The 18,181-nt window shown below is 43.9% G+C and overlaps 1 protein-coding gene and 1 pseudogene across 1 annotated transcript; both read left to right on the top strand.

Moving 5' to 3' along the window:
• Positions 1 to 1,764: 1,764 nt before the first annotated feature.
• LOC142841642 (NADH dehydrogenase [ubiquinone] 1 alpha subcomplex subunit 3 pseudogene) lies at positions 1,765 to 2,064 on the top strand (annotated as a pseudogene).
• Positions 2,065 to 11,860: 9,796 nt separating this feature from the next.
• LOC142841641 (mRNA decay activator protein ZFP36L3-like) lies at positions 11,861 to 13,582 on the top strand. Its single transcript, XM_075958545.1, has one exon. It carries the CDS (start codon positions 11,861 to 11,863, stop codon positions 13,580 to 13,582), a length of 1,722 nt encoding a protein of 573 aa, XP_075814660.1.
• Positions 13,583 to 18,181: the final 4,599 nt, after the last annotated feature.

The raw sequence follows: 18,181 nt of genomic DNA, 5'->3' as shown, positions 1-18,181 counted from the left end.
TGCTCAGTATATGAATGATCTACTGGCTGTCCTATGGCATGGGACACGAGAAAACTATTCAAATAATTACAAGATACAGGCTTTAAGGTCTCCAAGAAAAAGGCACTTACCTCAGATACTACTACACTTGTACTAGTAGAGTATATACCTGTCCCAGGGAGGGATTGCAGAATATTATTCTGAATCCAGACCTAGGTATTCTCCCTGTAACATGACTAATAAAAACTCAGAGACAGAATTTGGGGTTCAACCTGAAGACCAGAAAAGCAAAGCCACCAGGCACTGGCCTTTACCTCGATCTCAGTCTGAAAATGGTGATTCCGCCTCTAGGAAACCTCAGAATGAGACTGAGACTGAGAACTGTCTCCTCCCATTTTATAATCCTCTCTAGTTCTGAGATTAAGGGTGTGCACCACTGCCACCCGGTTTCTATGGCAAGCCAGTGTGGTTAATGGCATTAAAGTTGTGTCATTGTGGCTCCTGGGATTAAAGGTGTGTATCACCTGCTTCCTGGTCTGCAAGGCTGGCCAGTGTGGCTGTTCTACTTTTCTGATCTTCAGACAAGCTTTAGTTATTAAAATATAAATGAAATGTCACTGCAAGGTAGACCAATAATACTTGGGATTTCACCACATAGAAAAGGGAAATTCTATTTTACTCCTGATTTTTACTTGGGATGACCATCAATGGTACTACTGCCACAGGTGCAATTGTGCTCAGGATCCAAAATCCCAACCTAGCCAGCTGTGTAACCAAATTAAAGAGGATGTCAGTGTGGTCTAACACAGTATAGTTGCCCAGCAGAACCAGTTAGACTCCCTGGCAGCCATGGTCTTACAAAATTATAGAAGGCTAGAGGTAAATTGCAGCTTTGAAAGGGTGGCATATGCATTTTCTTGGGAGAAGAATGTTGTTTCTATGGAAATCAATCAGGTATAGTAAAAATATTATCAGGTAACTGTTAGATAATGTGGATTGCTCGGTAATTGTTAAAATGAATCAAAGGCTAAACACAAGACCAAAAGATTTTACTGGGGTGAGACCTAGGCCTCCTGGAGGCCCTGGCTGACCTCCCCAGTGGGACCTTTGGTTGTTATTCTCCTGTCTCTACTGTTTGGTCCATACCTTAGAAATCTCCTAACTTGTGTCACCAGAAACAGTAGAAAGGTAGTTAGATTCCAGTTCCTCCACCAATATCAGAGGATTCCTTTAGAAGGATGGTAAAAGATTTTGGCATAGAAGAGGAGGAATTTGATGGAAAATTCTTTAAGTTCCACTGATTAAACGAAGAACATTCCCCAATGTGGAGATAGTTGCCCTGAGCTGACCCTGCCACACTTGCTGTATCTTCCAGAACAACAGACACTGAAGAGGTGCTGTAATGAAATTTTAACCCTGCCCAGCCACCATCGTTTACATCCACATACATGCTTCTGTACTTGTGCTTCCTGTTTGCTGATTCTGCTGTGAAAAATATAAAAGGTTGCTGAACCCGATCAAGAGACCTACTCCATTCCATATTGCTAGAGTAAACTTTCCTCTCCCCAACTGAAAATGGCTTGATAATTCAGTTTCGCAGAAATACCTGCAACAGTTGGTTTCCAGATGAAGGATAAAAGTAATTGGCCCCTTTTCTGATGCCAGACATGAAAATTAAGTCAAGATGAACAAAAACAAAAGTAAAAGAAAAACCTTAATCTTTGCAGATATTACAGGAGAATTATTTTATTTATTGAAAATATAATCATTTTCTCCAAGACCAAGATGGCCAGGAGATTCTCCATCTTCCTCAAGAATGCCTGGGCAAAGGAACCAGTGTTGGTGGTATCCTTTCTTTTGGGCCTTGTTATAACTGTGCACACAGTCAGCCCTTACCCCACGTATGCTGTCTCCATCAACCAGGCCACCACCTCCAACTGCAGAGTTCCTGTGCAAGATAATGAAAACATGTCTGATGTGCCCAGTCACCCGCAGGATCCTCAGGGCCCATGCCTGGAATGGCTGAGGAATCTGCAAATCCTCCTGCTAATGGAAGAGGCCCCCTTTCCTGTTGCCACTCAATAAGAATGCGAAAACCAACTCCCCCACAAAAGAAAACAGACTTTTCTCTCATATAATACATCCCGACCACTGTTTTCCCTGCCTCCAATCCTCTCAGCTCCCCACCACCTCCTTCTCCCCTGGATCCACTCCAACCCTGTCTCCCATGAGAAAAGAGCAGGCCTCCAGGAGACAGTGACAAGACAAAATACCATAACACAAGGCCAAAGCCTTCACACCAGAGATGGATAAGGCACCTCAATGTCAGGAAAAGAGTCATAGGAGAATATTTAATTTTTTAAATTGTATTGCCAGATGGTGGTGGTGCATGGCTTTAATCCCAGCACTCAGGAGGCAGAAGCAGGTGAATCTCTGAGTTCGAGGCCAACCTGGTCTATATGGAGAATTTCAGGATGGCCGGGGCCACACAGAGAAACCCTGTCTCAAAAAACAAAAGAAAGAAAAGTATATTTTGTGTGCATGGGTGTTTTTTTCTGCGTGCATTTTGTGTGTACTAAATGTGTGCCTGGTATCTTCTGAAGAAGCCACAAGAGGGCACCAAATCCCTTTAGGTCCTATAGTACAGGGACTAATTTTTTTTTTTAAGTGAGAAGATAAGCTATATTAACTGAATAACATGAAAATGAAACCAAACAGATATAAACAGTGGCATGTTGTCAAATGGAATCCTAAAAGCCCACTTCAATGGCAAAACAAACCAGCTACAAGATAGCTGAATTATGTTTATTTGATTACGTTATTTTCTTTTTTTATTTTTTATATTTTTTTTATTTATTTATTAAAGATTTCTGCCTCCTCTCCGCCACCGCTGGCCTGGGTCTGAAAAAGCCTGGGATAAAACCGGACTCTCTGAACATAGCGGACAATGAGGACTACTGAGAACTCAAGAACAATGGCAATGGGTTTCTGATCCTACTGCACGTACTGGCTTTGTGGGAGCCTAGGCAGTTTGGATGCTCACCTTACAGGGACTAATTTTATGATTCACAGTAATGCTAGTTTTCTTTAAAACCTAGAGAGATGAACCTAGCATACAGAACTACAGATTGGTTGATGACGTAGTTTAGGGAAAAACCATGAGGATGGTTTTCAGGGGTGAAAAAAGAAACAGCAATAAGCAGCACTATACAACTCAAAAGTTGATTTATCCAATTCATACAATTAAGTCCTAAATGTAAAGTGAGCAAGAAACCCAAATAGCTGTTTGGAGGAAACAGAAACAAAATCATCACTAGCATTTTAAGCACCTCATCTTCGCGTGATTAGAGGAATACAGCAGACAATGGCCGCCAAAACAAAGCAAAACTCACAGAGAGGGGCTAGGAGATGGCTCTTTTGGTTAAAGCCCATAGGCCTTGCAAGCCTATGGGCTTCAGGTTGGAGCCCTAAAATCTACCTAAAAAGTCCTGACTGATGCTTTGTTCAAGCCTGTGGGAGGTCTGCCCCTTTCTGAATGGAGATAGAAAAAGAGGAGTACCGGGAGGAGAACAGGGAGGGAAAACTGGGTCTGTATGTAAAAGAAATGAATAAAATTAAATTAAATAAGAAAAAAAGAGTAAGATTTTAAAACTCCAGACTGGCAGCTCATTGCTGGCAGGAGAGACAGACAGATCCCTGGAGCTTGCTGGCTAGCCAGACTAGTGAAATAGGTGAGCTACAGGTTGAGGAAGCCTGTCTCAAGATTTAAGTTGGAGAATAGACACACAATGTCTATTTCTGGCCCCCAAATGCACGCATATGCTGGAATGTGCGGACATGAATATGTATGGACACACGGAATTCAAATTTATTTTTCATGTAGTGGGGAAATGGGCCTTATTCCCTGATAGAATATCAACATGTCGTCATTTTTTTAAATAAAATTTTAAGATTAGGACAACCCCAATAAAAATATGGCAGTTTATTTTTTTTCTGGAGACAGGCAATATTTAAAAAGTATCATATTTTTATAATGTTTACTGTAGAGTGAGAGCAAACATTAAAACACACACAGGACAGGACTGGAAAAAATGTTCAAAAGTAAAAACACTTGTTGTCAGTTCCTAGAACTTACATGGTGGCTCCCAGTCACCCTTAAGTTCAGATCCAGGCAATCTGGCATTCTGTTATGTTTTCTAAGAGCACCGGCTATGCACATATTGCACACATATACATGCAGAAAACGCACTCTTTAAATAAATGAATATTAAAATTAAAAATGCATGCACGACCATCTTCAACTGAAACAAAGTGCGGGTGCGCGCGGTGGGGGTGGTCTTTATCGGGGTTCGCATTTTACCTATTTTATCTTAATTTTCAAGTTTGTACAATACTGTAAACTTAGAATCTGGAAAGCGCCAGCCTCTCGTCCTTGGTAGGCTCATGCACACACAGCCAACCAGCAAGGGGCTTGGGTGAGATTGGTTTTTGCGCGTTCAAATCCCATTACCCAGTATGCTCTGAGGTGGCCTCGGAGCTGTCTGCTCCAGGGAGATGCCTGGTGAGGAAGACTCACTGTCACCTGTTGACAGCCTATTAACCATGTGGTGCAGCCCAGCAGGGTGTGTGTGGGGGGGTGGGGGATGTTACTTCAGGCGCCAGGCGGGGAGGTGTCCCCCGCCAGAGTCCCGGAGTCCCATCAGTGCTTCTTCCCACTTGACAACTGACCTGACCCTCAGGCCTCTGCAGAGAAAAAAATGGAGGCAGAACGTTGCTGAGGGCGTGGAGCTTGGACAGACCAGTGCCTAGCAGAAGGCAGGAAGGCCTAGAGCTTTGCAGACCCTGAGGGTCAGCCTCCTTGGGCATGGGGGTGCAAAGTGTGGGTGGAGTGGAGGTCCGTTAGGGGCTGGAAGGACTAGAACTTTATGCAGGGCAGCTGCCTGCAGGGAATCCATTAGAAACTGAAGCCCTCAGGTCCTCTTCCTCTACCTGATGCTCTAAGGTCAGATTACTGAATTTGGTTTATTTAGCTCCCAAATTGCCTCAAAATCCCGAGACTCCTCCTTCAGCCTCAGAAGTGATAGAATTACAGACATAGTTTAGTCCAGGCTGCTTTTATTTTTATTTATTTATGATAAATTTTTGTTTTATTATGTGAGATTTGTTGTGGTTTTCAAAACTGGTTTCCTGGTGGAGCTCTTACCATCCTGGAACGTGGTCTGTAGGAACTCACAGAGATCCCCCTGCCTCTGCCTCATAAGTGCCGGGATTAAAGGTGTGCGCCACTACCGCCTGGGCAGTCTGTTTTTATTTATGTGTTGTTTTGGTTTAGAGTCTTACTTTCTACCTCAGGTTTGTTTGAAACCTCATGTGAAGCTTGGACTGGCGTTAAAATTGAAGTCCCTTGCCTTATATATGGACTGGGGTCTGAGGAATCATGCCTGTTTTATTTTTACATTTTCTTTTGCATTGTTGGGGACTGAGTCTAGATCTTCTTTCTGTGCTGAAATGAATCTCCAGCCTTGCAGATCTTTTAATTTTAGATTTACTTTAGATTCATATTGCTATGAAAAAAATTGGGGGAACATACTTCTGTTAATAACTAAGGTGGGGAGTGAGGGCGGGAAAACAACTAACGTTTGACTCTTCAACTCTTCTTACTCTGATGATTCTTTTAAGAAGGAACTTGAACCTGAGTGATAAGATATAATTACAATGTTAGCTAGGAGGTATGCCTTTAGAATATAAATAGTTTAAATTTTAATCTTTAATCATTAACTTGTTTAAATACAAAAGCCTCTTCATATTAACTTCCAAATAAAATCTAGATGGCTATGGAAGTAGCAAATACTCCTTTGTACTCAACTTCCACACACTGATGTAGTGCTTTTTCCCTTTTTAACACTGTTAATATTTTTTTTACCAATAAAGATGATTTAAATGTATATGTTGGTATCAGTGTCCTATTAGTTCCAGAGGTATGTGGTACAAGTGTAGAAGGTGATGTTGGTTTGATTTGATTTGGTTTTGAGATAGGCATTTATTATATTGTGTGTTATCCAGGGAGGATCTCTGTCTAGGCTCAGCGTGACCTCAGTGTTCCAGGCAGGTGCTGCGAGAGGTATGTGCCAACACACCCGGCTTACATTGTTCTTAAGAAAAAATTCACAGAATCTATCTTATCAACACAGTGTATTTACTAACAACCCAGCCTGCTTTGAGAAATGAAAATGGTCCTTGTTCACTTATAAAATTCATTAAGAGAATGTGCGTTTGGGTCTTGGAACAAACTAAACTGCTAGTATGATTAATGCAACTGAAAAAATTTATAAATATAGGGGTTCACCATCAGGCAAATGGCACCTATCCTTACTTAAGGATTAAGAATACTTCACATGTGTCTTCAAACATAAATGACCTAGACTGTCTTTTATTTTGGTGTTCAGCAAATATATAGAAGTTTGATTTTTTACATTTGTTTCTAAGTTGTTAATTTTCATTTCTCATTTAAGATATTCATAATTATACATAGAAAGGAATGAAAATTTGTTTTACCAAATATTGAGTATTTAAACAATTCTTTGAAATCAGTCAAACTTACTATTTTTTTCTAAAATTAACTTCAGTGAGCTAATCATTCACAATAAGACATCAAGTGTTTTCCTCTACTGTTCTTCATCTTTTTTTAAATTATTTTTTGAGATAGGGTTTCTCACTGAACCTGGAGCTGGGCATTTTAGCTGCACTGACACTTCAGTAAGCCCTGGTATCTGTCTATCTCCATTCCTGCAGGGCTAGGGTTACAGATAAGTGCTGGCACCCTTAGCGTTTACTGAGAGTGCTGCTGGGGATCTGAACTCAGGTCCTCATGCTGGTACAGCAAGCACTTTAGCCGGTGAGCCAGTTCCTAGCCCCATCCAAATATTTTTAATGAATATTAAAAGTCTTACCAATTTCTAGAAAAAAATGCCCTAATTTATGCCATGAGCTACAAACTCCAAACTTGCTTTTCTCCTCACAATAATGAACGTCTATGTTTGCTCTTTGACACACATCCATCCATAACCTTGTTTCAGTGACTATAGTATTATTCATTTAATGTACTCACCAGAATTTCTTCAAAGTCCTAGCTGATAGAAATTTAAGTTACTCAAACTTCATCGTTAATTACACCATGCAGGTGAAAGTTCTAGGAGGGCCACTATTTGATTAAGAAAATGTCACCTGAGACTGCCAAGGAATAATTTTTAAACAGTGAGTGTAGATATAGACTTGGAACTTTCTTGATTGAAGAAAAAGCAAATCATAAATACGTAAATAATAAAATAAAAATATAGTAAATACATAACAATGATGAGTGAGTTAATAAACATCTTCTGTTATTTTGAAAAACAATGACTATGTAAGAGGTAAATGGCATCTTTTAATGCTATGTAGCTGTCTCCTCAGAACCGAAATATATCCTTAGGGAGGATGGAGGGTCCCAACAACTCAGAACTAAATAAAACATAAGTTTTTAGAAGCTCAGAAAGCTGTAAGCTTTGCAGGGGCCCTCCCACAAGTTAGAAAAGCTGTAAGGTTTGCAGGGGCCTTTCCAAAGGTCAGAAAAGAAGTAAACAATTGCAGGGGTGAAGAGATTATCTGTTAGGTGGAGCCGCCTGCAGGTTGAGAAGAAAGCTCCTGGGGACAGAGCTTTTGTGAGTCAGCACCCATCCGGGGGTGGGTGGGTGTCTGTGATGCAGCTGCATTTTGAGTCATCCATGTTCCTGTAAGAAGCCCCAAGAAAATCACTCGTTCACAGGGGTAAACTTAGAATTGCTTCTGTCACTGATGCCCTATCTGGAGTAAACAGGCAGTTAACTGGGCCTGTTGTGAATATTTCTGTCAGTACTTTTTTTTCCACCTGTGGATAGCATGCATGGCTCCTACTGAGCTGGCCCTGCTTTGTGGGTCCAGCCTCTCATTCTGTGATCCACTCTATTCACCTAGGTCACTTGGGCTGAGGGCTCACTTGGACACTGCTTTATTTTTCACACCCATTTCTCATACCAAGGAAAGGTCCAGGGCTCCTGTGAGCATAACAAAATCACCTATTCCTTTTGCCAGCATGGGAGGAACTATACATGTTCTGATGCACAGTGCTCGCCAAGAAAAGAACGATTGGAAGTTCACAGCCATCCCCCTGGTCAAGGGATAAATGATCCAGAAGATACAACTCTAACCTAGGACAGCCAGTATCAATACTTTTATATGTGTATGCAACCGTGATTAATGGCTGATCAACTTTGTTGAGCCATTGGGAGGGCTGTGGTGGGAGTGGGAATGCAGGCTAAATGATAACTGCATGTGCAGCAGCCCCCAATTCTGCCAAATGCACCCCTAATGCCCATTTCCACTGTCCCTACTTGGTACATCTCATGAGCCAACTGGCAGGGAAAGTACAACATGGTATTCCTTCAAAAGGAGGCTGCTGCATCAGGCTGTCAACTAGGGACCTGGTAACCTTGTCCATTTCAGTATCCCTAACCTGAGAAATCCCTGATGGAAAACTGGCTGGCAGATTGGAACAGGGCATGGATATAGGGACTGTTACATTTCAAGAGTTTCTATCATCCAGAAAGCCAAACCCGGGCCCTCCATTCTTTTTATGAGGAAATAAAAAGCAGCCTACTTCCCATCCCTACTATAACAAGAAATCTACTTTTGGTCCTGGCAGAGCCTATAGCCAGACTCTAAAGGTCTCTTCTGGTCTTGTTTGTGAGGAAACTACCATGGAAGTTTAATGGCCTTGAGAGACTAAAGAATTGAATCCCTGCAAACCTTATAATTAGACAGGGTACTCTAGTCCTGCTACTAGGGTTTGGCACCTTAACATTTCAATTATCGGAGCTAAGTGTGCTGGCATATGCCTTTAATTCTGTCATCCCGCTGGCAGAGGCCTCTGTGTGTTTGAAGCCAGCCCAGTCTACAGTGAGTTCCAGGCCACACAGAGCTACACAGAGAGACCTATCTCAGAAAACAAAACAAAACTTAAATTATTAGGAAAACTGTCTTACCTGATGGAAGTGTGATTTATCACTTCTGTTGGAAGCCTGGCATGCCTGGGTCAAAGATTCTATAACGCAGCCACCTAGAAAATTCAATACTCAAATTGTCAACTAGAAAGATGCCGAATGTCTGCAGAGGATGGGTCCTGAGAGCACCCCCACTTCCATGTATATGTTAAACCATATTATCAGGTTACAGGCTGTTGTTGAAACTGGAACTAATAAAACTGCAAAAGCCCTTACACTACCATAGAACAGTTTCCTCGGAGGATAGAAAGATTCCACCCTGCAGGAAGCTCCTTAAGCAGGAAGGTAAACAACCCAAAAGAGCTTCAGGAAGCTCCTTAAGTAGGGAGGTAAACAACCCCAAAGAGCTCCAAGAAGTCCCCCAAACTGACCACATTCACAGGCCCCTCCCTGCCAGCGTGAAGAATAAAGGCTGCTGTGAGTCCCTTTCTAAGCCCAGCTGCAAAGAAGACTCTCAGAGGAGATCAGACCCGCTGCCTGGAAGAAGCAGAAGCTAGCCAAGCAGGAGCCGCCTTGCCTGGAAGAGGCTTCCACCAACTGACGCCCCTGGAAATGGCACCTTCCAGCCTGTTGAGCCTCCTGCAGGCTGTGCAGTGTGCTCCAGGTTCCCAGCTCTGGGAGCTGTCACCAGGACAGGGGTGGACTTTGGTGATGCAGCTGTCTTTGAGTCATTTCTGCTACTGTAAGTAACCCCTCACCTATATTCCTGTAAGTAACCCCAATAAAACCCTTAGTTCTCCCAATTGGACTTTGGTGGTATTTGTAGTTTAGTGTGTCTTGGGTTCCCTATTTGGGGTGAATAGACATGTGTATTTTGTTTCTCCTGGAAAAGTTTTGTCATGAAACATATAATAGCCATGCTATTTCAGTACTCGGTTTGCCCCATTTTTTCTGAGCATAAATACATATCCTTTGTTTGAAAAATCAAACAGCGAGTCAGTTCTGTACTGCAATATGGATCCCAGGGTTCAAGCTCAGGTTATCAGTTTGGTGGCAAGTACCCACTGAATCATTTATAGTCAGCCCCAATTCTACCATGTTGAAGGCATGGAGACAAAAATCGGACTTTTTTATTATAAATTATTTGTTTGTTTATTGTGTGTGCCAGAGAACAACACGGCGAAATTGTCTCCTTTTCTCCCATGTGAGTTCAGGGCTTGAAATCCACATGGAAGAAAGCAGAGACCAAGAACCTTTTACTTGCTGAGCCTTCTTACCTGCCCTAATTTCACCATCTTGAATGTATACAGCAGAAGATGGCTTAAAAATTCAGATTACATGTGTGTTGTCCTGCCACACTGCAAGTGTGTGGAGGTCATTCAGAGAAGAATGTGCAAAAGTTGAGTCTCTCCTTCCACCCTTTGAATGCTGGGGAGCAAACTAAGTACCAATTCTTTTTATTTTTTCGAAACCGGGTTGCACTATGCAACAGCTTTAGCTGCCCTGGAACTAGTTAGCTCTTTAGACCAGGCTGGCTTTGAACTCACAGAGACTGATCCATCTTGATAACCCTAATTCTACCACCTTGCATGCATAGAACAGAAAAATGACTTTAAATTTTGTATCTTATTTTATTTGGTGGGGGAGGGCACGGCATGTACCATTTGCCACCGCACAGGCAGGCCTGGCAGTCAAAAGAGATCTTATCTTAGGAGAGTCTCTCCTACCACATGGGTTCAGGGACTCCAGCTCAGGTCATCAGGTTTGGCTGCAAGTGTCCTTTTACCCGCTCAGCTATCTTACTAGCCCTAATTTCACCATTTTGAAAAACATCACCCCAATATGGCTTTATTCTTTTATTTATTTATTTATTTATTCCGTGTGTGTTTGTATGTGGTTTATTTATTTGTTCATTTGTTTATTCATTCTGTGTTTTTTATGTGGTTTGTTTATTTATTTATTTATTCTGTGTGTGTTTGTATGTGGGCACTGGGGCATGTTGGTGTTAGTATGGAAGTCAAGGGACAACTTTCAGAAATCAGTTCTCAATTTCCACTGTGTGGATTCTGGACTCAAATTTAGTTTTTCAGGTGTAGTGGCAAGCCCCTTTACCCACTGAACCATCTCAACGACCATAATTCCACCTTTAATGCATACAACAAAAATGTCTACTTTTTAAAAATTACATTTGTATATATTTGGGCATGGGTTGTGGTGGATTATGCACACATGCTGTGACCCACACGTGAAAGTCAGAGAACAACTGGAGAAAATCAATCATCTTCCCACGGCGTGGGTTCGGAGACTGGGCTTGGACGGAAGTCTGTACTGGCTGAATGGGGGTGGGGGGGTGTAGAAAATGGGTTCGTTACTAAAAGATGGGAGTTGTGGGATTATTTGTAGTTTATTAGTTATTTTTCATTGAGTTAGAAGGACAAACGCAAAATCTTTAGGCTAAGAAATTAGAATAAAGACCTCCCCCTACTACGAGTTCCAGGAAAGAAGACTGTGGGGTGCTTTTGGGCGTGGCTTTTGCTGGCTCATGAGTTTCAACTATTCCAATACTAGTGCCCTGGGGGGACGTATAAACTCAACCAGTGCAAAGCGGGGTTCAACCATCTTTGCTACTCCGCGTCACCCTTCACCCTCCTCTTGGTGGTGTACCTGCACATGGCAAGCCTGACCCACGCCTGGTCCACGCTGTCTCCTTCTTATAGCGGCCCTCCCACTGGGTATGAACAAACTTTTGGCTCCTCCCTGCCCCTCCTGCTCGCTATTTCTCCTCGTGTTTCAAGCTCGCTGACTCTGTCACGGAGGTTTCTCCCGTCCTCCTTGCTTCTAGCTCTGACGTTACAGGACTCTGAAAAATGTCCACACTTCTGTGGAGCGTCTACAATCCAGACTTGATGCGCAGGAACGGGATGCCTCTGGCCAACCACAACCTGAATGGCATGTTCAACACACATAGGGCAGCTCCTCCCAGCTCCAGCTTCTTACCTGGATTCATCCCACCACCGGCAGCCAACAACCCACAAGCGCTCGCTCATCTGGTTACGAGAGCCGTCAGCCGCACCTTAGGCTGTTCCTCCGGCTTCATGAGAGGCGCCAGCAGCTTCGGTAATGGCCAGTGCGGAGCAACAGGCACGGCTCCCCAGCCGCCCTCAGGGGCCTTAGCCGTGCAGCAGTTCCACCAGGAGAACGGCCAGCTTAGCCTGCAGCAGCAGCCGATGCCGCCGCAGCCGCAGCGGCAGCAGCAGCCGATGCCGCCGCAGCCACAGCGGCAGCAGCAGCCGATGCCTCCGCAGCCACAGCGGCAGCAGCAGCCGATGCCTCCGCAACCGCAGCAGCAGCAGCCGATGCCTCCGCAACCGCAGCAGCAGCAGCCGATGCCGCCGCCCCAGCAGAAGGCTAGTAGCTCTAGCTCCGCGGTCACTTCGGAGCGCTATAAGACTGAGCTGTGTCGGCCCTTTGAGGAAAGCGGCCGTTGCAGGTATGGCCAAAAGTGCCAGTTTGCGCACGGTTCCCGAGAACTGCGTACCCCGCTGAGGCACCCCAAGTACAAGACTGAGCCTTGCCGCACCTTCCACAGCGTTGGCATCTGCCCCTATGGCACTCGTTGCCACTTCATCCACAACCAGCATGATCATCAAGCCGTGCTTTCCGGGAGCGCCTCTGAGGAGCCCTGTTCCGCCAATGGCAGCGACTCGGGGCCCTCCGACACGGGGTCCTCCGGCTTCAATGGGGAGCCAAAGCCGATGATGCAGACGGCCAGCTCTGTCAGCTCTTCCAGCTTACCTTCGGGCCACAGCCATCCTCAACAGGCGCCTCTGCTGCTCAGCACCCCACTGTTGAGCTCAGGTATGCTTCTGCCTCCTTCATACCCTGCGGCTACTCTCCCCGCGAGTTACTGTGCCTCTATGGCTGCCGCCTCTGCGACTGTTTCGGCAGCTGCGTCTGCAGCTGCTATGTTGTATCAAAACGGCGGCGGAGTCCCGTGCACTACCTGTGCCAACCATACCATCGTTATCAGCCAGGCGATGGGTGGCTACATGGCGCCTGTGGCATTCCCGCCCCTCAACTTCGCTGCCGCCAATGCCACCACCTTCTATCACAGCCAGCAGCAGAACCTGGCAGCTCCTATGCAATTCCCGATGCCTCTTGTCAGGCCTCCTGCCAGCATCTTAGCCCCGAACTCTGTTGCTCCCACGGCCACGGCCGCCATAGCTCCCGGGGCTGCCTCTGCCACCTTAGTCAACCCTGGCGCCGCCGCCACCGCCGCCACCGCCGCCGCGGCTGCAGTTGTCCCTGCTGCTACTGCAGCTGCCGACACCACCTCCTCTGCCTCTATCCCGGCTGCCACCACTGCCGAAGGTCCTGCACAGCACTTCAGCCTCCAACTGCCAGGCACCCAGTCTGAGTCGCCAGATTTCGACATGCTCACCAGCAGACTGGATTCCCTGTTGGGCACCAACAACCTCGACAACCTTCTGAGCTCGAGCTCCAGCAACCTCAATGATTCCGAATCTCCCAGAATCAAATCCAGCCGCCGTCTGCCCATCTTCAGCCGCCTCTCAGACTCAGACAAATGAGGCAAAAAAGGTGACCATGATGAGGGAGAGACATTGTGGGGGTGCTGGGGAAAGCCCTTGCTGTCTCCTCCCTACTGAGAGTACTGGGGTGAGGGGGAATGACAAAGCCACTGGCAGGTTTGAGGGGTTCACTGAAAGCTTGCACTTGAACTCTATGTTGGGAGAGACCTTATCCCTCTGTTTCGGGTTTTCTAGTTTGGGTTCTTATTATTTTCATTGTTATTAGTGGGTTTAATTCTCGTTAAAAGCAAAAGGCAATAAGCAGTTGTGGTGCAGATAAAATTTTAAAAATCCCACATACTTTTCTTTAGGTCTCAATTTGAGGCACTATGGAAAAACATTAGCCTTGTATCATTTTGCTTTCTCTTGAAAACCTTAGTTACACCCCAGATACGGGAATTCTTCCTTGAAGTGAATGACTACTCTGTCTCCGATCCGTGTCAGCAAAGCAGCTGGCTACCTACCGTACTTTTAGAGTCCAATATTCTGCCAAGAATATGCCTTAATAGTAACCCTCAGCTCCTATGTTGTTTTTTGTCTATTTTTGAAAACAATAAATGTCTTGGGGGTGAAAAAAAACTTGCCTTCCAAAGTTTGATAATGGCTTCCTTGCCACCACTTAAAGGATGAATATTTTAGGACTCTTTCATCTACTCTCTGGAAGCCTTGGGAAGAGATTAGCTTAAATTGTTGGAGAATAACAGCTTAAGTTTTAGGTGTTTTGAGTTGATTTGCATGGGTGTACCACAAATCAATATGAAGAAAACTATTTGTTTATAATCTTGTTAAGAGTATATGCTGAGATTATTTAGCTGATGAGAAGCAATACATACATTTTTTCTTATGTTATGATTGCCATTATTGGCTAGTAAAATGTGGAGTATGTGCTTTTCATGGTTATATGTATCTTTTGTAACCTCGCTTGATAATTTTACTGTAACTGAATAAAAATAGTTTATTAAATGCGTTCTTTCAAAATTTCATATATTGTGTAATAGTTCTGATTATTCTCATCCCCCACCCTCCCTTATCCTCCTCCCAACCTTGCCAGTACCCCTATGGTCCCTTTCCCATGTTCATGTCTTTTTGGCTGGTTTTGTGATACAGTGACGATACTGACCCTCCCTCCCTTAGGCTCCTTCACTAGCTAATAGTACAGCTCAAAGAAATAGGTCCCTAAAAACCCCCACCCCTTACTTAAGATATTGTACCATTTCATTAATTTCCTCCCATGTTTATATGAATTTAAAAATAACACATGTTTTTTTTTCACAGAAAATTATTTATTTGTGGGGTGAGAATGTGTGAAGGTCAGAAGACCACAAACACTGTTTGTGTGAATAAGTTCTCTCTTTCCACCACTTGGACCTTGGGGATTGAACTCTGGTCATCAGGCTTGCCAGCAAGTGCCTTTCCCACTGTTAAATGAAGACAATAATCATTTCTTCCCCATAAGGTTCTTGTGACTACTGAATGAGATAGCCATGTTATCTCTTTTAGCTGTGGGTGACTTGTCTGAGTAAGAATACAAATGTTTGTGGGCTGGAGAGATGGCTCGGTGGTTAGGAACACAGGCTGCTTTTCCCCAGGACCCTAATTCCGTCAGCAAGCATAGAGTGGCTCCACGAGGCCTGTAACTCTAGTTTCAGGAGATCAAATGACCTCTTCTACCCTCCACTGACATCGGATACACATGGGATGTACAGACACTCGTGCAGACAAAACAACCATACAAATAAAATAATTTTATGTGCTAATGTTATGATCATTGCTGCTCAGGAAGCATCTTTAGTAATTTTTTCGGTGGGAGGGGGGACGGGAATCTCACTGTGTAGCCTTGACTGACTTGGAACTCACTATGCAAACCAGGATGGTCTCAAATGCTTAAAGATCCACCTTTCCTTGTGTGTGTGTGTGTGTGTGTGTGTGTGTGTGTGTGTGTGTGTGTTAATATAGGATTCCACCCTGTGTAGCCATATGGCTGACCAGGCACTCACTATGTAGACCAGACTGGCCTTGAACTCACAGAGATCTGCCTGCCTCTACCGCACTATACTATATACCAGTGGTTCTCGGCTTGTGGCTGTGACCCCTTTGAAAGAAGGGACAACCCTTTTCACAGGAATCACATATCAGATATCCTGCATATCAAACACAGTTCATAGCAGCCCCAAAATTACAGCTATAAAGTAGCAATGAAAGTAATATGATTGGGGGTTACCACAACATGAGGAACCCTATTAAAGGGTCATAGCATTAGGAAAGCTGAGAACCACTGCTGTGTACCTTCTTTATTGTCCACAGCAAAGGCAGAGCCATGGCTCTAGATTGATCATCGCTTCTTCAGACAGCGCTAAAAGTTATGTGGAAATGAAAGGATACATATGCAAAATTTTCTTTTATTCTGTGTAAGCATTATGGCTGAAAGAGTATTTACGTAGAGTCTCCTTGAGTGGAGAACAAGGAGAATGGATCCTAAACGAGGCGTTTGCAATTATATTTCATTAGATTCTGTCCTCCACCAGAAGAAGGTAAAACTTGGTGCAGAAGGCTCAGGTAATGTTGACATCACAGGCATTGGCACTGTTGAGTCATACAAATGAATTATGAGGCCTTTTTGCTGACCCTCAGGGTTCAACCTCCTGTTTCACTTCCTTGGCCCATCTTAGTCGCTGTTTGGTCAATACCCAAGCCACTACATTCCACTCCCTGGCTCCCGTATGCTTGTGGCCTTATCATAATGCAAATGCATTTGCTACAACTGCAAAAGTTCACATAGTTTTATAAAAGTCCAAAGTTCAAAGTCTCTTCTGAGATTCACGTAATCTCTAACTATAACGCCATGTAAAATCAAAATCAAAAAACAAATCACATACTTCTAACATATAATGGCACAGGGTATATATTACTATTCCAAAACATGGGGAAAAAAGCACAGTGAGGAAATACTGGACCAAAGCAAGACCTAAAACCATCTGGGCAAACGTCAAACTCGGCTCTTAAGACCTCCATGTCCTCTCAGCTTTGCTGATTGCAACGCACCTCTTTGCCTTGGTCTGGTTCCACTCCCTGTAATCAGCTCTCCTCGGCAGGTATCCCACGGCTCTGACATCTACAACATCTTGGATTCTCCAAAACAATCCAGGACTCAACTTCACAGCTTCACACAGTAGCCTCTCTGGGCTTCAATGTAGGGACACCCCTGAAACATGCCTGGCCTCTGTGACTTTCCTTAGCCCAGTGGAGGGATATTCCACAATTCATTTCTTGTAAAACCACAACTAAAAGCTGCTAAATTGCTCTGCTTGGTGAGGATGGAAATTGGCCCCCTCCTTCAGTTATATTCTGTTGTTAATGGCTTCCTTCACTGCTTAGACTTTTCTTGAGTTATTTTTCACAGGTTGGAAGATTAGCTGCTGAGTTGGAAGATTAGGGGTCTTGCCCTGAGGTCACCACTCCCTTTATTCCGTTTAACACCAGGTTTTTCTTTAAATATATCCTTGAGCACTGAGCCTTTCTGTCTTCTGGATTCCACTTCCTGGTGCACCTTTTCTCTCCAAACTGCAAATTTTGTATTCTTCTTGCTTTGCTTGCTTTTATGCATTGTAAATCTGTGTAAAAGTGACCACTAATGACCACGTGACACGGTCAATACTAGGCTTTCCTGAAGTCTTCTCTGCCATTGCCATCAGTCCAAAACTCTTCAATTTAGCCTCAGGCAGATTTTTAGGACGAGGGCATAGAACAGTCCCATTCTTTGTGAAAATATCACAAGAATGGTTTCTAGGAATACAATGATGAAAAAGTGAATTTGTCGATCATATATATGGAGAACTAGTATTCAGAAGTGGAAATAAAGTATTCTTACATATCAATAAACTTTTCTTAAAGTGTGACTTCCTGGTCAGAAGAAGCAACAATATCTGAAAGAGCCAAGAAAATAATTTTGGGATTTGTCAGAAAATGAAAAGTGCTTGCTGGCTTCCAGTCCCAGCCCAATGCTGTCCATTTGTCTCAATAGAGTTATATTCAGCTAAATAATTTAATTGTATTATTTTATCAATTTAAAAATTTTTGAGAATTAAAACTTTACTTATTTATGTGTTTGTGCATGTTGTGAATAAGCACGCATCACATCAACATGGAAACCAGTGGTGGACAACGTGTGGGAGTCAGTTCTTCCCTTCCCCTATATAGGTTCCCTGGACCAAACTTGGACGGTCAGGCTTGGCGACCAGCACCTTTAGCTGCCGAGTCATTTCTCCAGCCCTCATTTTTCTCTTTTAATGCAAGAATCAAAGATAATTTGAGAGCTGGAACAATCTCAATAGTGGGAGCAGAGCTAGGGTCTCTGTGCTAGAGCCAAGGATTCTGTAATCTGCCAGGGACAGCATAGACCCTAGAGACTAGGGCACAGCTTCTTATGCCCGTGTTTCCTACTAAATGATTACTACTCTGAAATCTGCTACAACTGTTTCTACAGAGGTCTGCGAAATCCCTACTGCTGTGGCTTTTACCAGAAAGGCCAGAGACTACAGCAGCTTCTCACCCAAATCCATTGCAAAGTCGTCAGAACCTGTTTGCGTACTGGCTTTACCT

The sequence above is a fragment of the Microtus pennsylvanicus genome, chromosome X, assembly GCF_037038515.1.
Source record: "Microtus pennsylvanicus isolate mMicPen1 chromosome X, mMicPen1.hap1, whole genome shotgun sequence".
NCBI lineage: Eukaryota > Metazoa > Chordata > Mammalia > Rodentia > Cricetidae > Microtus > Microtus pennsylvanicus.
This window is presented reverse-complemented; position numbering and strand designations above follow the sequence as displayed.